Source organism: Tetrao urogallus (genome assembly GCF_951394365.1).
Source record: "Tetrao urogallus genome assembly, chromosome: 4".
Lineage (NCBI taxonomy): Eukaryota > Metazoa > Chordata > Aves > Galliformes > Phasianidae > Tetrao > Tetrao urogallus.
In genome coordinates, this window is record NC_136817.1 from 59,131,834 (window position 1) to 59,153,569 (window position 21,736).

General features: G+C 38.6%; 1 protein-coding gene across 2 annotated transcripts in view; it reads left to right on the top strand.

Moving 5' to 3' along the window:
* Positions 1 to 2,837, top strand: part of STK32B (serine/threonine kinase 32B) — a gene marked incomplete at both ends in the record, with an annotated part of 157,272 nt that extends 154,435 nt beyond the window's left edge. For both annotated transcript variants that reach the window (XM_079534851.1, XM_079534852.1), the window contains one exon: positions 2,699 to 2,837. In XM_079534851.1, coding sequence (XP_079390977.1) covers positions 2,699 to 2,837 — 139 coding nt within the window. The remainder of the gene's footprint in view (positions 1 to 2,698) is intronic.
* Positions 2,838 to 21,736: the final 18,899 nt, after the last annotated feature.

A 21,736-nucleotide genomic window follows, 5' to 3' on the forward strand; every position in this document is an offset into this window, starting at 1 on the left:
TTGCTAGTTCTTAGCCACCAGTTGCCGGACCCAGAATTATGACTAGCTCCAATCCATATGATATTTCTGGACAAACACTTTTCCACTTCAGCTTCACCCCTTTACACTTTCTTCACTTGCAGGGAGAGAAGTTGAGGGACAGAAAATGTCTGCAATTTGCCCAGAGGATGACCACTCATTAACACCTTCTGTACACCTTCGGTATAAACAGAATCAATACCTCCCGAATCTTGATATATTTTTACATCCCCAGGACATACTGGCAGGTAGTTGTTACCCATAATAACTCCTTACAATAAAATATTATATTTTAAACACTCAATAAAGGGATATATAATTTATTAAATATTAAATAAGAGTTAAATTTTGTTTGCATCATTAGATTAATAACCTGTTGCTTACATTGATAGTTTGTACATGTGGGTAGTGAATCTAGATACAGACACAGAAAATTTCTGTTAAGAGAATACAATGAAACACTGCTAAAACAATGTACTCTTTACCACTTCCAAACTCCATAATCTAAATATGCTTTAATGGCAGCCCTTGGGAGTAGGGACAGAATAAAAAACAATAAATGGAAATAAATCAAAAAATAGAAACCAAATTGGGAAGTTTAAGGCTAGCCACTGGAGTCTTTTGAACCTTTAAATGCTACCTTTATGCCAGTTTGAGTGGTTTTCATTAAAAAAGACATGTTTTTCTGCTTTCTGCTGTTACTGAGAGGCTTCTTCTTTTTCCCATTAATTGTAAGGGTACAGTGAATGCTTGCTTTTTCAGATTTTTACAGACAAAATAAATATTAAAGAAAAAATCAGGGGAAAACATTTACATGTCAGAGACCAATGCAACGATTCCTCGGTCTCCAAAAATTGCATCATCCCACTAATTAGCACAGATCTGTAACCCACGATTTTCAACAAGATTTTCTAAGCACTGTGGCCATTTGTTTTGAAGTCTACAAATACCTTGGTCTTGAAAGAGCCAGTATCTCAAACCCTGAAGTGGTTCAAGTCTTTGTCTGATTCAATTACTTTCAATTACTTTCTTGGTAGTTCTCCAGATCTCCTTTGAAGCCACTATAAAATAAAATAAAAACCATGCCATCACATTCGTTATGTTCCATCCTTTGTTGCCAAGATAGTTTCAACAGTAAGTTACATACTCCACTGCTGTACAGGAGCTATATATTTCAATTTTCCTAGGACACTTGGGTGAAAATCCTTTCCTGATGATTTGTTGAAGTTCATTTGAAAGTTCACAGAATCACAGAATGGCCAGGGTTAGAAGGGACCTCAAGGATCACGAATCTCCAACCCCCTTGCCACATGCAGGGCCAACAACCTCCCCATTCAATACTAGACCAGCCTGCCCAGGGCCCCTTCCAAGCTGGCCTTGAACACCTCCAGGGATGGGGCATCCGCAACCTCTCTGGGCAGCCTGTTCCAGCACCTCACCACTCTCTCTGTAAAGAACTTCCCCCTGACGTCCAACCTAAATCTCCTCTCCCTCAAGTTAAAACCATTTCCCCTCATCCTGCAATTATCAACCCTTTCAAAGACTTGATTCCCCTCCCCTCTGTAGGCTGAGTTCATTTTTATAATTTAGTCTGACTTATATTTTTTTATTTAATGTACCAGTGTTTGTGCTCTTTTAATCTTTATTGATTTGGAAAGTGTTTTCATTAAAATTAAATATTCTTCCTTAGACATCCATTTAGCTAAGGCAGAATTTTCATGCTCTTTTACATCCTGTTCTGAGTTGTCAGTTGATGTCTCTATATTTTTATTTTACTCTTTTTAAACTCACAATTTACATTACACTTTTACATGTTTTTTATTAAATAATTTCTATGTATTCAGTGTTACTTGCAAAGGTATTTCTGGAGTATATGGTATCACTTATGGTCTCTGTTACAAAGTTTCTCCCATGGCATCTCCAGTGACAGCTCCTAGTGCCTTTTTTTGGGAATACATGACCAGCTGTTCATCACTTTTAAAGAATAATCAGAAAAAAATTCCCCCCCTAAAAAAAAAAACAGCAAACAACAACCCAAAACAATAGTTTGTATTTTCAAAAATTGATTTCTACAACAGCTTCCCCGTGAATCTTCCACCTCTTTACAGAAGTGCTTATGTCTTTGTATTTGGAAAACTACATTAAGTATCAAAAGAGTCACTGGAAAATCAGAGAAGTTGATACCAGTGTTGAACAGAAGTATTGAGTTCGATGATAAATTATTGGTGAGGATTGCTGGTGCCACCAGGTCTGCAGCTGTTCTCTAGAAAACGGTGCCTAGAGAAGATTATATAATGCAGGATTTTTGTTGTTCCATGAAACCACCTATGCGGCCATACATGAATATGTATTCACTGGACACGTTTTCTTGTGCTGGCAGAGACTTTGTCATGCTACATCTAGATAGAGGTGACCAGAGAAAGCACAATCCTCTGCTAGTTATTTGCTTTGATAGGAGCAGGATTTAACCAAGACCTGACTGTACATAGGAAGAGAGAAGGAATTCAAAGGCATTTAATACAGTAAAAGCTAGGAAAGTTAGTAGAGATTGAATGTTGTGGAAATCTATTTTATACACAGGTATATGTGGTTATCCATAGGACAGACAGCAACAGTTATGATGATTCAGTTACCTGCAGGTCAGAGCTGTAAATCTGTTGATGTTTGTAACTTTTGGCAGACTAAGAAGGCAGCAGGATCAAAGCGGGCAGACTTCCAGCACAGACAGCAGAGCATCCTTGCAGAGCCATGGGAAGCTTCAAGATGGACGTAACAACAACTTGCTTGGACATGGCTGTACAAGAGGCTGCAGCAGCTAGTGAGCTACAGCTCCACACAGGCTTTCACCTGGGGTGAGGAAGAATCCTCTCCCACATGCCTTCATACTCACCCCTTGGATCCCAAGCAATCAGTCCTCCTGCAGGATCCCCAGCTGAGGGCAAGTCCACAGAGAAAATGGCTGAGAACTTCCATCTAAGACTGTTCTTCTGACTCTGCCACTGGAAAAAAGCGACCATCAAGAACAAAATGCAGTTTTATAAGTTTGACTTTCCTTTTCAAAATCCTGGAAGAAAACTTGAAACAACTCACTAGGCAGCCTCTCAAATATTGCCATGTTTCTGGCCGTTTGCAAGAGACAAGTTGCACTGGGGCCAGCTTTATCTTGAAGACTTTACGCTATCCTCTCTGTCTCCATTAATTAAAATGATCCAATATTGAATTTCATGGAGCTGCTAGACACAGCTGTTTGCAAACATCTGCTGTTGAGTTTATAACAGATGTACATGATGTAAATACATGATTGTAGTGTCAAATAGGATAAACACTGAATAATTTAATTTAACTACCTGAAGGCCATTGGCAATGTTGCATTGTGAATGTCTTCATTTTGTTCTTTAACTTCATGCATTCTGCTGTGTAGTGAGAGATGTGACCCAGGCCAAGTCAAATTGTTGCTAGTGACTTTTGTGGATGCAGGATCAGACACATCAGCAGTGTTTCATAAATATGACAAAGACAGATCTTTATAGACTGACTGAGCCTGAGCTGAAAAGCAGCTTAGGAAGGAGAGCCAAAAACACGAAGAATTTGCTCAGATCCACAGTTAAATGTTATAAATGTGAAGAAATCTGTTTCCATGGATCTATTCTGGACAAGAACTGTCTTGAATAGAAAGAAACATACATTATCTTTTAGTATTGATTAGATGAAGTCTCTTTTTTTTTTAATTAAAAAAAAAAGAATAGCATCCACAATCTCGTATATTTAATACATTTATGGTATTTTACAACTTGTACATCCACATTTTGATAATAAATGCATGCTCATTCTGTCCAATTGTGCTTTTCTTTTTAAGAGTTATGTAAACAAATTTAATTTCAATTTTTTTAAGACATGATTTAAGCCTTTGGAACTGATAGGCATTTTATTTGTAATAACCTATTTTTACTGTATTGTTTCCATTTTATCTTTTAGAAAACAAAGTTCTTTGTAATCAAATAGATTTTAAAATTTTGTTTCACATTATATGTAATTTTTTTGTCAAAATTTTTTCATAAAATACAGATTTTTTATTGCTCCATGAAATGATATGGTGTTCCTGTCCACAACAGAGAAGTTTACTAAAGTAGTAAGGCAAAGACTTTACATCTGTTATAAGCATAGTGTGGATTTACTTGCTTAATTTTGGCACAGACTGAAATCATAGGATCAAACAAAGGGGTAGAGATGCTTTGGTCTTAAAGAGAGTAGCTTTCATTGCCCAGAATAAACTATTTCATGATCATAACTTCTTATAACAATCCTTTATTATTATTATTAATAATATTTATTTCACATTGGAAGTTCCAGAGTAACATTTTATACAACATCTGGAAAAACCTATTTCTCTGTTTCATTTAAAATGTATTACGATCTTTGATCTCGATCCTAGAAAGAAATGAAAGATTTTATGAGAGCAATCCTAAACAAATTAATGGCACTTCTCATTTGCGGGATCCATGCTGTAACAGATATTACAGATTAAAGCCATGAAGCTTTAGGAGGTAAGGTCAGTAATATATGAAGCATGAAATGTTCCTGAGATGTCACTCACGAGGATGTCAGCCTCCATCTGCATTGTGGAGCTCCTCGTGTTGGGCTGCAGTGCTTGCTAACGGACACCCAGCCACTATGCAGTTTGTCTATTGAACAAGTCCTGATCCACAGCCTTTAAAATACAAGAGTTTCATCAATGACACACTAAAATCCGAGGATTTTTCCTGCAAGTAGAATTCAATTAGCAGCAGGAGTCTTTTGAACATTTGCAGTTTGATCTGGCTGGCTGCAGGGGACTTTTGCCAATGCTTCACTAAGCTGTTTTTGAGATGAGCCTGGTTATTTGATAGATGGCATCTCCTTGAATGTGTTTGTAGAGTGTTATGCACAAATGCAATCCCACACAAACGCTTTAATTTCACAGTTGTCACCACACAGTCATTTCTCAAGCAATTTTGCTACTTTAAAAAAAACTCATGGCACTGATGCTCAGGTGCATCCAGAGTCCATGACACTTCCCCTGACTGCAAGCTGAACCTTACATTGCATATAACTGTCTTCATCTGCTTACTGTGCAGGTCAACAAATACTCTAGGCTACACTGTGGTGACCCAATGCACTTTTCATCTTTCCATTCTAACACTATAAAGAACTGTCCTACCATGGGAAGCACCGATAATGGTGCAGAAGTGAGCTTGTTCTTAGCTTTGTGGGAATTTAACAATGACTAGAGGGAAAGTCACGCAGCTTGGGAATAATCCTGAGAAGCTCTGGGATGGCATTTGTCTCCTTGAACTTCAGACTTGAACAAAAATGCACATGCCTGCAGCTCAGTTAGCCAGATGTAGGCTCAAAAATTAAGAATAAGAATAAAAAAAGATGCTTGTAGGATGCGGTGCCTTTGGTCAGTCTTGATTTTCTCCTTCAGCAGATGGATGTCCCTGTAGCTCTGCCTCCATGGTGTATAAAGTCAGCATACACAGTCATTGACAGATGAATCATGTTTGTTATGGCATAGGCATTTTGTGGAGATGCAGTCTCATTGTTATGAGAAAAAAGGAACGATCGTGGTCATTTCAGCAGCAGTAAGAATGAGCCATTTAAACAGTTTCCATCCTCGCATGGAAAAGTAGTATTGTATTTTATACCAAAACAGTCACTTGCAATGAGTGCTGCCTTGCTTTTCCAGCAGAAATGAAAACAATGCAACCCAAATAAATGGGGAAGGTTTCTACAAAATACTTCGTGAGACAGAAGGGAAAAACAAAGTGTAGAATATATAGGCATGAAATCAAAAGAAACTCCTTGGGACTCATTTGCTCTGTATGGCTTTATTGCTTTGCAAAAAGAGCCTGTGATCCTAACTCCCAAAGTCTCTTTTTGTTTCTTGTCATCATTTCAAGGGTAAAATCTTTTTTTCTTATTTCTCTTCCAGGGAAGAGAGAGAGAAGTCTAACACAACTGGAAAAGCAATTTGCTGCTACAACATTTTATTGCAGTGCCACTTGCTCTGCAGTGCTACAGTTCCGCTCACACACACACATTCCCACAGCATCTTTCTACCATAAACTCTGCCAGATTTACCTTCTGTTCAGTTTGCTCCTTCTACACTGTGAATTAAATATTGGCACAGCACAGTAAATGTTTAATTACCAACCACCATAAATACAAATAGCTCTTTTCATCTCTAGTCTTGACAGAATGATTAATGAAATATATCCAAAAGTTTTTAATGTAGATTTTTGGAGGTGGGAAGGATGGTGATAGATCTTGGTACACTATTGACATAAAGGTACTTAGTAGAGGAAATACTATCCAGCAATCCATCCATCCATCCCATCAATTTATATATTTTCTGCTTGCAGGAATAGATAATCACAATTCAAAACATATTTCTTGCAGCTTAAGCTAAACCTAAATACTGGTACATTGGGATGCAAAGTGACCAGCTGAATGAGACCCAGAGAATTGTTCTGTTTCCCAGTTGGGTAGCTACACCAACACTTGCATATGGAAAAGTACTTAGCAGCACAGGAAAAGCTTGGAGGTTTTGGAGATGTTCATTTACAGCTGTGGTGGGTGCTGGAAAACAGATATTCCAAGTGCCTTCAAGTAGAAAGCAAACAAACAAACAACAAAAAAGCAAGGTATGCTCTTGAACCTCTTGTGCTAATATCTGCCTTGAGAGCAGATGTGGAACAAATCACTGCCCTTCACAAAATCACCATTATTTGTATGTCTGGCTTCACCCATAGCTCAACAGGCTCCTGACCACGAGAAGGCAAGGCTCCACCTACTTACAGCACTGGGCTGCTCAGACTCCGGCTTCTTGTGTAGCAAAAGGAAAAAGAGCTCTTGGCAGCTGCTGGAGCCAAAAGCTCCAAAAACAGACATTATTTCCTACGCAGCCATTGCAGCTCAGTCCCTCAGCACACACTGCCAACAGGTTCTGAAGTAAATTCAAGATGAGGAATAGTGTAAAAGCTTGTTCAGATCCTTCCGGTGGCCTCCATGCATGTCCAGTGTGATTTTTAAATCAGAGCTTTGCAGCTCCTCTGAAGAGCATATTCTTAGATAAATAACTATTTTCTTACACACATTGTGCTTAATCATCTCAGCTTCCTCCAGAGTACTTACTTCTGTATTTTAATGACTGGATCAACTGCTCTCTGGCCAGCAGGGAGAAACGTTTTGATATTTTTAGCATTCATTTAGCAATGGAAATTAGCTTGCTATAATCATGTTTGTGAGAAAACACACACTACAATCAGGACTATAATAATGACTGATATTAGCTGTGCTCTATACATCAATGAACTTGGCTCAGATATACAAATTTTTTCTTTTTAATTGGGAAGGATGAATGTATCTTATCAATTGGAATAATTTCTAACAAAAATAGCCAAACTCTTGAGACTTCCCAGGCACTCAAAATCATAAGGTAGGACAGAAAAAACTGTTGTTCAATCTTGGGGATTTTTTTTTTTTTTTTTTTTTTTAAGTCAATTATAAACAGCAAAGCAAGGATATCAAAATTCTGCAGCATTCAGTTCTCATTAAGAGAAAGAGGACTAAAATGAATCCTAAAATAAAAGTCCTCCCAAAGTTTATGCCCATTATTATAGAATTAGGTAGAAATCAGTATTCTCTGAAACCAATTACCTGAATAGATTTATTCATAGACACTTCCATAGGCAAAAATATTTTGGAACTTGAGCACTAGAGAATGTTTTCCATCTTACTTTTTCCACTGATTTGATATGTGTTATATTTCTTTCTGAAAATTTTCCCACAGTGATTATTCTGTACTTGAAAAATCCCTTTTGGAAGAGCACTATATAATTTAATTAGTAGTTATAACTTTGCTATGCAATTCCGTAGCAAGGATAGCATTGTGCAGTCAAGGAGCTAAGATATTGAAGCAATTTCTGGATAATTACTAACGAGGATACAATTTAAGTCTTGAGCCCTACCACGATGAATGCCATATACATACATTAAGGTGGGTCAGACACTACTGCAAGGAATTTAAATTTTGAATTGGATTTATAAGATATAACTTGAAGACAGAGATAAACTGGAGAAATCATTGCTCAGGGAAGGAGGTAACAGTAAAATCAGCCTATTAAATGTAATGAGCAGCCCTGTAATGCAGATTTATGGATTTTTCTCCTCCATTAAATTATATGCACAATCTCCTTTAAGGCCATAAGTTTTCCATTTAATTTGAAAGCTGAACTAATCTTGGAGAGAATGGATAGGGCTGAGGGAGCAGAGAAGAGGCAGTCAGTGGCAGTGACACTGGCAGAGCTGTCATTAGTCTTCTGCCCAGCTTAGGCCAACATGAGAACAAAAGATTGGTTTCAGTGCACAGAAAATCTGTGCAACTGCAGAATCAAACTAAAGCGATCTGCGAAGACGTGAACTGAAGTACTATGTGAAGAGACTGAGACCTAACCCCTCAGAGATGGGTTATTCCTGGTGAGATGCAGCACAGCATACATACAGGCATGTAGTACAGACATTTAACTTCAGCAGGAATGTGCTCCTTATGAGAGGTCATTCACTGAGATTTAATCTTCCTTCGCAGCCCAAAGATGCTCCCTAACAAAAACTCAGCAGCAGATGTGGTGGAAGGAGGAATATAGAAGAAAATGTGGTATAAGGAGGAAAGCAAGCCTGTCTGCAGGATACCAGATGCTATCACCATCAGGGCTAAGCAAGCCCTGCCTTCTGTACTGTCATGCTTTGCTTCTTTTACTTGTCATCGTCCTCTACATTTTCCTAGCTCAGTGCAACTCACTTGGCTCCTTCCTCTCTTCTGACAGCAGCTGCCAATGTCCAGACTTCCCCAGCACTCTACTCTTCCCGGCAGGCTGGATCTAACAGCTTCCCCCACCATATGCCTGGATGAGACTTCTGAAAGAGCATTCTCAGGCAGGACCACTGTTACCTAAATTCATTCTCCATGTCAGCTGAGGCATTGAGGTCAACATGCCATCATCCTGCCCCTCACATGCTCACCCTTTCCCCTTCTGAGCATTTTTGGTGGAAGAGCTTGCAAATACTTAAAGGTATTACAAATTATTTTTATTATTAAATATAAATATTATTAATATATTATATATTATATAATATAAATATTATTAAAGGTATTACAAAGGTCTACAAACCCTGCCTTTCCTAGGTTCTGGCAGGGTATTCACTCCACAGGTGTTCCTTTGGTGACACCCACATGCAAACACTGTAGCACAAAAATCAGTCACTGCTGAGCACCATTCTGACTGACAGATCAAGCACAGTCCTCTCACAGTCCTGCCCAACAGTGCTCCAAGATATATATATACCACCTTTTTCTCCCACCCCAGTACCAGTCAGACTAAAGACAGATTGTAACAGACTTACACTGTTACTGTAAAGATGAGTCAAAAGCTCCTGGAATTAAAGTCCGTGGAAATACTGATAGCCTGTTGCAAGCCCACAGAGTACACTGGTAAGAGTGATTCAGAGGCTTTTCTCATTCTTCTGACTTCAGTACAAGGCTTTATTTTCCATTTTTCAGATAGATGCACATTAATATTGAACACCTAATTAAAAATAAATAAATAAATAAAAATGAACACTAAATAGAGCAAGACAACCTGCAATGGAACATTTATTTTGAAGAGATTCCTGAAATATGTTTTCACCATCTCATCAACACAGCCATTTGAATTAGCAAACTAGTTTTCTTGCAAGTAAGAAATACAAAGGTACTCAATAAGGACACACAAATGCCCTGAACATCCATAACTGATTGTGTGTTCACCTTACTACATTACTAACTTATATAGAACGGCTTAGATTGGAAAGGATCTTAAAGCCCATCCACAGTTCCAATCCCCTGTCACAGACAGGGATGCCCCCACCAAATCAGGCTGCCCAGGGCCCAATCCAAGCCAGCCTTGAATGCTTCCAAGGAGAGAACATCCACAACCTCTCTGGGCAGCCTGTGGCAGTGCCTCACCACACTCCAAGAACTTCTTCCTTAACAACTAATCTAAATCTCCTCCCCTTTTAGTTTTAAGCCATTCCCCCTTATCACATCATATCTGTGCTCTTTAACATCTTTATTAATGACATCGATGAGGGAATTGAGTGCACCCTCAGCAAGTTTGCTGACGACACCAAGCTGAGTGGTGCGGTTGATACAGTGGAAGGAAGGGATGCCATTCAGAGGGACCTCGACAGGCTGGAAAGCTGGGCTCGGGTGAACCTAATGAGGTTCAACACGGCAAAGTGCAAGGTTTTGCATTTGGGCCGGAAGAACCCCAGGCACCTGTACAGGCTGGGAGGAGTGGTCCTTGAGAGCAGCTCAGCAGAGAAGGACCTGGGGGTCCTGATGGACGAGAGACTTAACATGAGCCAGCAGTGCGCTCTGGCAGCTCAAAAGGCAAATGGGATCCTGGGCTCCATCAGGAGAGGGGTGGTCAGCAGGGACAGGGAGGTGATTGTCCCTCTCTACTCGGCTCTTGTGAGGCCCCATCTGGAGTACTGTGTCCAGGTGTGGAGCCCTCAGTACAAGAAAGACATGGAGATTTTGGAAAGGGTCCAGAGGAGGGTGACTAAGATGATCAGGGGGCTGGAGCACCTCCCCTATGAGGACAGGCTGAGGGAGTTGCGCTTGTTCAGCCTAGAGAAGAGAAGGCTGCGGGGCGACCTCATTGCAACCTATCAATACCTGAAGGGAACCTACACCCAGGAGGGGAGTAAACTCTTCAAAAGGGCTGACAATAGCAGGACTAGGGGAAATGGATCCAAGTTGAAGGAAGGAAGATTTAGGTTGGATGTCAGGGGGAAGTTCTTTACAAGGAGAGTGGTTAGGCCCTGGAACAGGCTGCCCAGGGAGGTTGTGGATGCCCCGTCCTTGGACGTGTTTAAGGCCAGGTTGGACGGGGTCCTGGGCAACCTGATCTAAATGTGTATGTTTGGTGGCCCTGCTAGGCAGGGGGGTTGGAACTACATGATCCTTGAGGTCCCTTCCAACCCAGGTGATTCTGTGATCACTATCTTCCCATGTAAAAAAGTTGATTTCCCTCATGTTATAAGCTCTCCTCAGGGACAGGCAAGCATCATTCTGAAGGCAATGGCCTCTGTTGCCATCAGCCAGAAAGGGAATTGTGTTCAAATCCCTAAATCCAGAGTAGAGAAACCAGGCACCATGAGGTGCCCAGGATGATAACACAAGCACTCCCCTGGTAACATGAAACACAACCTTCTGTCACTTGACTTTTAATCTTTCCACACAAACAAAGCTCTTCACATCTGTAAGATGCCATGCTATCCATCTCTGGAAAACTCCTCTGATCCAAATTATTATTATTTTTTTAATTAAAAGGACAGTAAATTATTCATGCAAGTCTGCATTATCATTTTAAGATGTATGAACTTATTGGTATTTCATATAATCACATTCATCATGCCACTCTACAGTCTCAGCAAGAGAGGTTTTTTTAAGGAGTTAAGGATGTAATTACTTATTTATAGTATTGATATGCATTGAACATATATTTGCATAACAAAGCCAGGAGATATTTTGTTGCATGGTCTTTGCTCATTTGTACTATAGTAATGCACATAACTCCCTGAGCTTGCTCCTTTTAATGTGTCAATACTTTCACCTGCCTTGGCATACCATCATCTTTTATTAGTATCAAAAATATTGGTTTATTGAGCCTTGATACCTGTACCAAGTGTATATCTCAGTTTTTCTTGAAGAGCATACATACATCTGAACATATTAATTGACTGCATTTTTCACCTTGAAGAAAAAGGAGAATTTATGGAGCTAAGAATAATAGGTGAAAACTTTTCCATTGGCATACTTCACATAAAACTTTTCACATTTCCCATAAACTGCTCATCAGTTCGTTGAAAATGTTATGAGATTTAAAGTGTTTAATCTGCTAAAAATGTGTTTCTATATTTGTTGGAGATATTTTCTAAAACGCCACCAATAGAAACAGTGCAGTGATTCCTGGGATCTTTTACAAAGTGATATATTCATTATGCAGCACATACATATTAATGTATAATGAAAAGGGTCAACTGTGAGATATACATCTTATTTAATCTGCCTCATGCTCACTAACAGGTCTAGAAAGTCCATCCCTTTGCAAGTGACAAGTCAGAACACATAGGTATAGGAAAATATTTGCAGCATAAAAAACAGATTTTTCCTGTCAATGGGTGGAAGGAACCTCAATCTTCCAAGCTAAATAGTGCACCTAAATATAATGAGACACTATGCAAACATCTGCAAGTGTGTTTAAAAAAAAAACAAAAAAAAACTTTGCTCAGGGATTTGAGATTTATGTATTTTCTGCTGGAAAAAAAGAAAATGCATTAAGAGTGGGTTGAAAGAAGAACGATTCTAAGAGACAGAAAATACACTCTGGCCCAGCATTTGGAATTTGATCCCGTTTAAATGTTAAGCTCTGTATCTTCCTGAATAATGGTTCTTTCCTTGACATAACAAAGAAAGAGGAAAGACCAGGTATAATAAACTTTTAAATATATTTAAATTGATCCAGCCCTAGCTTAATGTTACTGAACGAACTGTATTAAGAGGGAAAGATTTCTTTTGCAACCAACCTCTTCATTATGTGTATTTTCTTACGTTACCATGAGCACCTACAGAAAGATGCATTTCTGTGTATATTAGAATAGTCTGAAGCTTTCAGGACTTCTCTTCAGCACTGCTCCACTTTTGGCTAACCTCCATGCTGATGTGACCAGCTCCTCTTTTTCTCTCACAAACTTCTGCTCAGCTCTGAACTGAGCACCTCTGCTCCACACCATGTCTTATCTTCAAGAAGGGTCAACTTTTAATCAGATTTATTTCAAAGAAAAGCTTTTGTTTAACAATAATGGAGGTATAAAATCTCCATTTCTTTAACAATCGCTCCCAGACCCATGTTTAGCCATATCTACTGGATCTCATGATCTAGAAAAAATTACATGGTAGCTCTAAATTGTACTTCATGGGTAAAATACAGAAGTGCAGTAACTTTAAATGCCTGAACCACAGAGCCCAGGGAAAACCACGCATAGACCCTACTCTTCAATTCTGTTTCACAGAGTGACTAAGGCACCTCAGTGCCTCAGAGCACATACAGAACACAACAGTAGAATATCACAAATCCTGGGGTACGCCCTCCCCTTCTTGAGCCTTCATCTAGCTTGAATCTACAGCTGTCCTAAATATATTTTACTCCCAGACCAGTAATATCTATGGTATCTCAACAGTGTGAAAATTCAACTAGAAAAATGAAAACTTGAATTTCAAACTTACACAGCCTAAGAAGCTTAAAACACTTCCTTCCAGGAGGCTTTTCCCCCCCTCCCAGTCTCTGAAACAAAAATAGAATTCAAAATTAACAGAACAGTAATACAGCCTTCAAATGGGGCAAGGGAAGGTGGAAGTTATTAAAAATGGGAATCTGTTACACAGAAAATTGTAGAGAAGTCAATTCAAACAAAACTAAATATATGCTATACAAGTTTTGCATTTATGTTACTCGCCCTCAAGCTACAGGAACAAAAGTAATTGCTATTTATACTGTATTCATATGGAAGAGTTCAAACTCTAACCCCTGAGTGACTGAAAACCATCTTTGATAAAAAAAAGAATTAATTACATTTCAAATATCAGCTTCGATGTATTTCAGATTTATTTATTTATTTATTTTTCTCTCCACATCGACTGTAAAAAAATTATTTTCCCTGACTAATCTTATTGTTTTGCTTTTTGTACTTCACTATGCCCTTCACTGACAAACATTTTTCAGGAAATTAAGACCATTTTTTTTCCCAAAGTACATTTAAAAATATCTACATCCTTCTTTTAATACATACTAGAAATTAGGCCACAAGGGAAGACAAAGGATTGTAGCTAAGAAAATTCATTCTGTTTGCAGTGAGAACAAATTGGCAAGCCAACACCATTCAGTCATCCTGTAAAAGCAAAGTTATGGATGCATGGTGGGTCTACACCAAGGAGCACTACGTCTCTTACACTTTAATCAACAAATCACATTTCCTGAAAAGGTACCTTGAAGTATATAAGGGAGGACCTTAGTAGCATTACATCCTTTTCCATAGGATGATGAAAGCAGCCACGATTGTTAGCTGAAGAATTTTCTTTTAGTTTCAAAGTAAAAGGTAAAAGCGGTCAAATGGAAAACTATCAAAACATTTTCTTCTGACACATTCTTTATAACGTTCATGACTGATGTTCACCCTGTTAAAAAGCCATCAGAGCCTGCTAGAAAAAAGAAAAATAGAGTCCCTTCTCAGAGACATTGTAAATATAAACATCTATAAGAAAAATGAAAAGTAATGAAAAACTCCTTTCCGTACTGTTAAACACAAACAGACAAACATTATTCATACTGGTTTGCCTACCTCTTCATATTTTTGTTAACTTCTTTCTTTCTGCAATTTCAATTTCAATATTGCAGTGATATTATCTTTCAATTTATATCTAGAATATAGCATGTCAGTTTTACTATTAATAGAGCTTTGGATTTTTCCATACCTCCCTTACTTAGAATTCTTTTCTTAGAACAAAGAGAACTTCATAGTGTTTTATTCACCTTTAAAATAGCTGTCTTCATTGCTCTCACCTGCTGTTGCACAGCTGCAAGTAGTTAGAAAGATTTGTTATAGCCCAAAGATCAGACTTCTATGTAAAGGCACAGCCCAAACACACATGTAGTCTAGTTCTAAACTCATACTACCTACAGAACTGGGTGAAAACAAGACTATCTGCTTTACAGCAGCAGCAGCAGCAGCAGCAGCAGCAGCAGCTGCTATAAGCAGTTCTCTGATATTGCCTTACCCTATGTTTATGGTGGTTATTTTGTACCCAATAAAAGCCAATAATTACTACCAGCAACCTGGGTGGAAAGGATGAAGGGTGCAGAGTGACTGGTGGTCTCAGTGATGACACGATTCACTGATGTGTTGTATTTGATTTAGTAAAATAGTAAGAAGCCTGAAATCAAAATGGTGTATGATAACAAAACATTCTTTTTATGAGGTTCATTAAATGTGAATGCTGTGCTTGTGAACAGAGAGAATGGCTGGAATCAGTGGAGGATGAGGAACAATTTTGGTTTATGGGCTGAAGCTGAAGAGGAGCTGAAGATGTCTGGGCAGAAAACCTGAGTCTGGAAATAGAGAAGAGGAAAACCAAGGAAAGATTATAAACTGAGTTTACACAATGAGACTGAGATTGAAATCATGGTTGGGTCACAGTCAGCCAAAAGACATGCAAAAGCTGAGATTGTTGCCAGAGCTTAGGCAGGGAGAAGCAGCATTAATGCAGGAACCTGGGGGTGAGTAAGTGAGAAGAACAGAAGTAAAAAAAACGAGTGTAGGGGGAGACCTGGGATGCAGATGAGTTTGACAGGGTGGAACAAAGTAGACTTCTGTGGAGTGGATGGAAGAGTTGGACCCTAGTGTGCTGTACTCCCTTCCAGAAGTGAGAAATAAGGGAAAAGAGCAACTGGGGTCAGAGGACTACGTAAAACAGCCAACAGCCAGATTTGCTGAGAAAACATGAGTGCAAATAAGATAATTTATGATTAGAGCTCCTAGCAAAACACTGTTTCAAAAACATCATTGATTTCCTTTCTAGAACCAGAAGGCACATTTGTTCACTTTGGAACAATCAAAGCTTTTTCACAGCAGGAACTTCTTGGTTCCTCCAAAAGTGCAGAGCAGGAAAGCTCATACCCCACCGGCTGCCAGGAAGCAGGGAGGCAGGGAAGGGGCTGGCAGGAGGGATCCTTTGGACCCTTTGTGGAAACAAAGGTATTCCTTGGAACCTACAGATTTCTGCAAACCTTTTTTTTTCTAACACAAAACACTGTCTTGAAAATTTCCTACCAGTTCAAAACAAGAAAGAAACCTTGGTTTTCTGGTATTTTGTCAGAGCCAATGATTTACACGCAGAAATAATGTTACAAGATGGCTATGGTCAAAAAGCCAAAAGTTAGAGAACATCAGATGATGTGTTGGTAAAAAAGCTTGCAAAAAGTAGATGGAAAGCTCAAAGGCAATTTAGTAGAGTCAGTGTAAAAGTTCTGAATTTCATTATTTCTTTAAACAGCAACAATTTATTTTCAGGTTGATTTTGTGCCTTCTACAGGGGATTGTTTAATGACGAGCAATTTCTTAAGCATTAATATAAGCATTGCTTATATTACCCAAATAATGAGGAAAGCAGCATATCAGACTTACAGTAACAAAGATTTTTTTGTTCCTCATTAGGATTTAGAGGAGAGCAGGATGCAATAATGCTCCTTTGCATTTCCAGCATTCCTCTCTCTTCTCATTTGCTTGTCAGTGGTGGGACTTCAGTAAAAGTCATGGGAAATGCATCCACAGAGAAAACTTTCCTCTGCATGTGGTTAATAGCCTTTCCTCAAACATGAATAAGAACTGTCCACAGGCAGAGGTGAGCACTGAAAAAGTATTTCTCCCTGATCGCTTGAAACAGAACCACATTCACCTTGAAAATAAGATTTTAAAAGGAATGTGAGGAGTGGAGGGAAGATGTCTCACTGCCCTGCAGGGTCAGTGCTACAGAGTCTGCACGAAAAATGCATTTTTTTTGAATCCTGAGGTTTTGGGAGCCTACCAGAAATCTGTCAAAGGCACTCATTGCTCAGGTTGAGCACTGGGAATAATTTGTATCCTAAATCTCCTGCGTACACATTAGGTATAAATACAAAAAGGAAAAAAGAAATTGAGCTTGCTTGCCTCTGTGAAGACTGGATGTTTTTCTTTTATTTATTTATTTGTGTGCATTATCTCAACAGTCAATATCTGACCTCAAAAAGCACAGCAGAACTCACTCATGAAAGCCAACAATTCCCAGAAGGCAAAATGCCATGGGACAAAGACATTGCTGCTCTGTAGCAGACAAACATTACACTTCATTAAAGAGTATTGCTAAGAAAGGGAAACCACACCCATGTGGAAATGCATGGTTGATTGAGAGCAATTTGAAACAATTTTCCCATGAGCAGCCACCAAACAATACAGATGAGCTGTTCAGTGCCTCCTGTTCTGTCTTGTGTGGCCTCACCTTAGCACTGTGAGCAAGTTTGGGCACCACAACATAAGAAGTACATAAAGCTATTAGAGAGCATCCAAAGGAGGGCTAAGAAGATGCAGAAGGGTCTAGAGGGCAAGATGTGGGAGGAGTGGCTGAGGTCCCTTGGTTTGTTTGGCCTAGAGCAGAGGATGCTGAGGGGAAGCCTCATTTCAGGTACAGCTCCTCACAGGGAGCAGAGCAGGAATGTAGAAACACATGTCCAAGCAGTATGCAACAGCTTTTGCACAAGAAAGCTTATAGATAAATAATAGGGAAAAGCTAAAGACAGCAGTAAGACCAGAAGCCTTCATCTCTAGCTGAATAAATAATCTATTTCTTTTGCATACAATAGAAATGAGATGTGGAGAGTGCCCTATTTTAGCCCTTCTAGCAGCATGGTGATTAAAGCTGGCATCCTGAGGCATAAAAACCTGGGTTTGTGTCTGCCTAAACCTAAGGGAGATGTTGAACTTTCTGAATGACTGCTTTGGAACAGAAGGTAAGATGTGTCTTCTCTTCAGACTATGCTTTGAAAGGAAAGTACAAGTAAACAAATAGAGCTGATGCTGATCATTTCAGCTCTTTGGAAGAGGCTACTGACTGCAGTGTGGGGTGCTATTCTTGACATTTTGCTAGGATCAGCTTTTCAGATAGCATGGATTGTTTGAATCATGCAGTTCTAATAAGTTCATTCATGAGATAATAACAGATTAAGATGCTAGCTTTGTTCCTTGACTCCTTCCAAATAATGCATCCATGGTGCTGTTGACTTCTCCTAGCTTATTAGAGACAATGAGAATTTAAAATTCTATTGACATATTCTGCTGATAATGTCCTCTTTCAAAGAGAATTCAAATTCAGTAATCATTGAAGATCTTTTGATATTTACAGCAAAAGAGTGTATCATAAAGCCATAGGAAGACCAGGATTTCACCCTCCTTATTCTATTACAATATTGCCTAGGAGATCATGATCCAGTGTCTAATGAGAAATTGGAAATAGGTAAGGAGAGAATACTACTTCTTGAAATAGTAGGTGTCAAGTTATCACACTTCTTGAAATTTAAATAAATATGCCACATTCTAATAATACTCATTCCCATACAGGTCTCACAGGAATTAATTATGTATTAACCTTTTATTTCATTGAAAATAAATTCACAATCTCTTTTTTTTTTTCTTCCTATAAATAAAGGTTAAAATGTGGAGGTGAAAACCAACTACAGAAATTTACAGCAGCCTATGGCAGATATAACGCTCCTGAATTAAACACCTTTGTTGCAGTGGAAATTCTAAGAAATTTCTAGCAATACAGAAACAGATTTATAAATCTCTCAGATGTTATTTTATACTTATTTAAAAAAAAAAATAGTAATTCATATCTCCACAGTTAAAGAAAAACTGTTTTTTGTCTTTCTTTAACAAGAGAAATAAAACTGAGGCAAAGTTTAGTGTTTGCAGGGCATTTCAAAATTCAAGACCAAAAATAATTGAAATAGAAGAATATCTCATAGACTGCAAATAATGGCTAGATAATTTTATAGCTAGTTCCTATACACAATCTCTATAGTTCCTAAGCTCCAATTCTTGTAAAAGTGTTTTATGTATTTAGCCTGCTGAGCTTCAATTACCTGTTTTATTTTTATTTTTACCTGTTTTATTTTCAGAAATGTCAGCAGTGGTCCACAGGTTCCCCAAGCACCTACATATTTGAAAAAATAGGCTCAGTTTCTGCAACCAACTCCTCCAAGCTCCTCCTGAACTAACTCATGACTAACAACTTGGCCTTGTGTTACGGCAAATTTACCCTCAGGTAAGCACTACAAAATTACAAATTCAGAAGCTGTTGCACACAAGCTTACAGCAAACATGAGGAAAGGTCTAGTATTAGATTGAGTCATCAATCAAACAATTTATTTGGAATGTGCATAGGAGAAACACAGCAGCACTTTATACACTTCAGGTTTTTGTTGTTGCTGTTGCTATTGTTGCTGTTTTTAATCTAATCCGCCAAAAAAACCCCCACTAGAATGTAATAAAAGGAATGTCAGAAATCGTGTTGTTTTCCCCAAAGCCTTATCCTCTATGTATATAGCAACAGCTGGTATTTTTGTGGTTTGTAACCCTTTTGTTAAGGAATCTGCTAGTGGTGCTACCCAAATCTGCAGCGCTGTTATGCCCACACCTGTGGAGTCAGATAACAGAACCTTAGCCCAAGATGACTGACAGTGAGAGGATCTGCTGTTTTTGCATATTAATTGTAATACATATTTATGCCTATGCATGGAATGCCAGCAATTGCATTTTGGGGCCTGTTCATCTGCAAGTTTGTCATTATTCACACTTGATCTTCCAAGAATGGCTTGCTTGGTGTTATATACCACACCATTTCAGCCACAACTTATTTTCTGAGGATTTTAGAATGTGCAAAGGGAACAAATTAACTTTCAGTTGTTTCACAAATCAGAAAATCTCAGAAATACCTCAGTCTGTATGGAGTGAATAGAAGAACAGTGTGCTAAAGACTTGGATTTAGTAGTCTGTGTCAAAGCTATGCAAATGATATGTGGAGACCTGGAGGAAAGAAAGAATGGGACAAATGAAAATATGGATCTGGAGATTCAGTCTTCATCTGATCCCACATTAACCATTAATAGCAGGAACGGCTCCACTGGGAGTTATCATCTCTCTTTCCATGACTGATATTGCCGCTAACAATTCTTGAGTATATCTCGGGACTGTTTTAGGAATACTTATCCAGCAATGCTTTCTTATGCCCCACATTGTTTGCCTCCCTCTGGAACCCTAACCAGTTTTTGAAAGGTGGAACTCAGAAGAACATTTGTATTAATAAAAACTTTTTCAATGAGTATGAGTACAGTAATGGAGTCATTCAATTACTAGGAAAAAAAATAAATTCACAGTACTGTTATAGCTTATTTTGTGGGAATGTTACGATGCTTTATAATTGACATCTCATTCAATATCCTAGGGAAAAAAAAGTTCATTGTTCTGCAAACAAAATAAACAAAAAGAAAAGTGACCCACACAAAAAGAAGAGATAAAATAAGAATGAGAGCACAGCTACGATATGGCATTTCTTATTCACATACAAAACTCAATTTACATGCTGTGTTGCCACAGAAAATGAATTATTAGAGAATTATTTATCACTGGAGGAAATCTGAACAACATTAGGATGCATAAGCAGTAGCAAAATAGAGTAGCTTGCCCTGCTGTATGCACTTCAAGAAAAGAATGTAACAATCTGACATTGCCAATACTTTTAGATCCCTGGAGAAAATAAAATTATATTATTCCACTGCTCTATAATTGTGGAAGCTAAGCTGCACTTTCTAATTGATTGCAAACATTAAGCAGAAAATACATGACAAGTGTCAAAATATTTGAAAATTTTATATTAGAGGTGAAGATGAATGGATAAATTCTGACAAGTAACAACACCCACGAATCTGGAGATACATATATGGAGAGAGATATGTGTGTATATATACATATATACATATATATATAAGGAAAAAAAAAGAGGGAAAAATGAGCCATGTGTTAAAGCACTCAGCTGTTACTTTGTTTTCATTTCTACCAGGAGCTCCTTCAGCAAGCAGGTTTGTCATCCACTTTGCTGGGTGCTAGACCAGGCCTTTCAGTGCCTCAGCTCACCCTCCATAACAGAAGGATAATACTTCCCTGAAGAGCAGTTGTGAGGATGAATGGAGAGAGGCTTAGGCATTGCAGTGCTAAGTGCCCTACAAAAACAAACTACTGCAGGATAAAACTTGTGCTCACTCAGCAAAATGTTGGGAGGTATTTTTCAAAGTGATATTTTCATTATTTATTAGGAAGAAGGAAAAATTTTGTTTCTGTTTTCAATTAGCAGTGGAGTACATGAAATAAACCAGCAAGGAGCAAAGTGCGAGTGGTGCCATGTCATGCCAGGACTCGTTCACAGTTCTCCCTTTAGCAGCCCCAAGAACACAAAGCTGGAGCTGGTGATGGATGGACTGTAGAAAAGATTTGCTTTGAAGGGCTTTGGCACTCTATTATTCAAGTCCTAAGCCAACTCCTTGTTGTACAAAATAAATGAAATGGTGTGCTTCTTAACAACAAGTTCTGTGGAATTTGTTGCCAAAGCATGTTGCAAGTGCTTAAATTTTACACAAATGTAAGAGTGGGAGAAATAGATGAAAAATAAAAACAATCAAAATATAGAAAATTGATCTAGATGCCATAGAGAGAAAAAAAGTTGCAAGCTGGGAAAGGATGAAACCTGTTTGCCCAGCTGGTGTTTTTTGCTTGGCAGTAACTTACAGTACTGCTGTACAGTACAGTACAGTACTTCCTTGCAGGAACCAGCTCAAGTCTTAAGGCATTTCAAAATAAACATGCCAGTACACACAATTCCCTGTTGCCAAGACCTAAAACCACACCTGGCTGCGAGGAGAGCATTCAAGGTGGCAGACACAGTTCCATCCTCCAAATGCTGAGGCTGCATCAGGAGCAGAACCACCAGGCCATG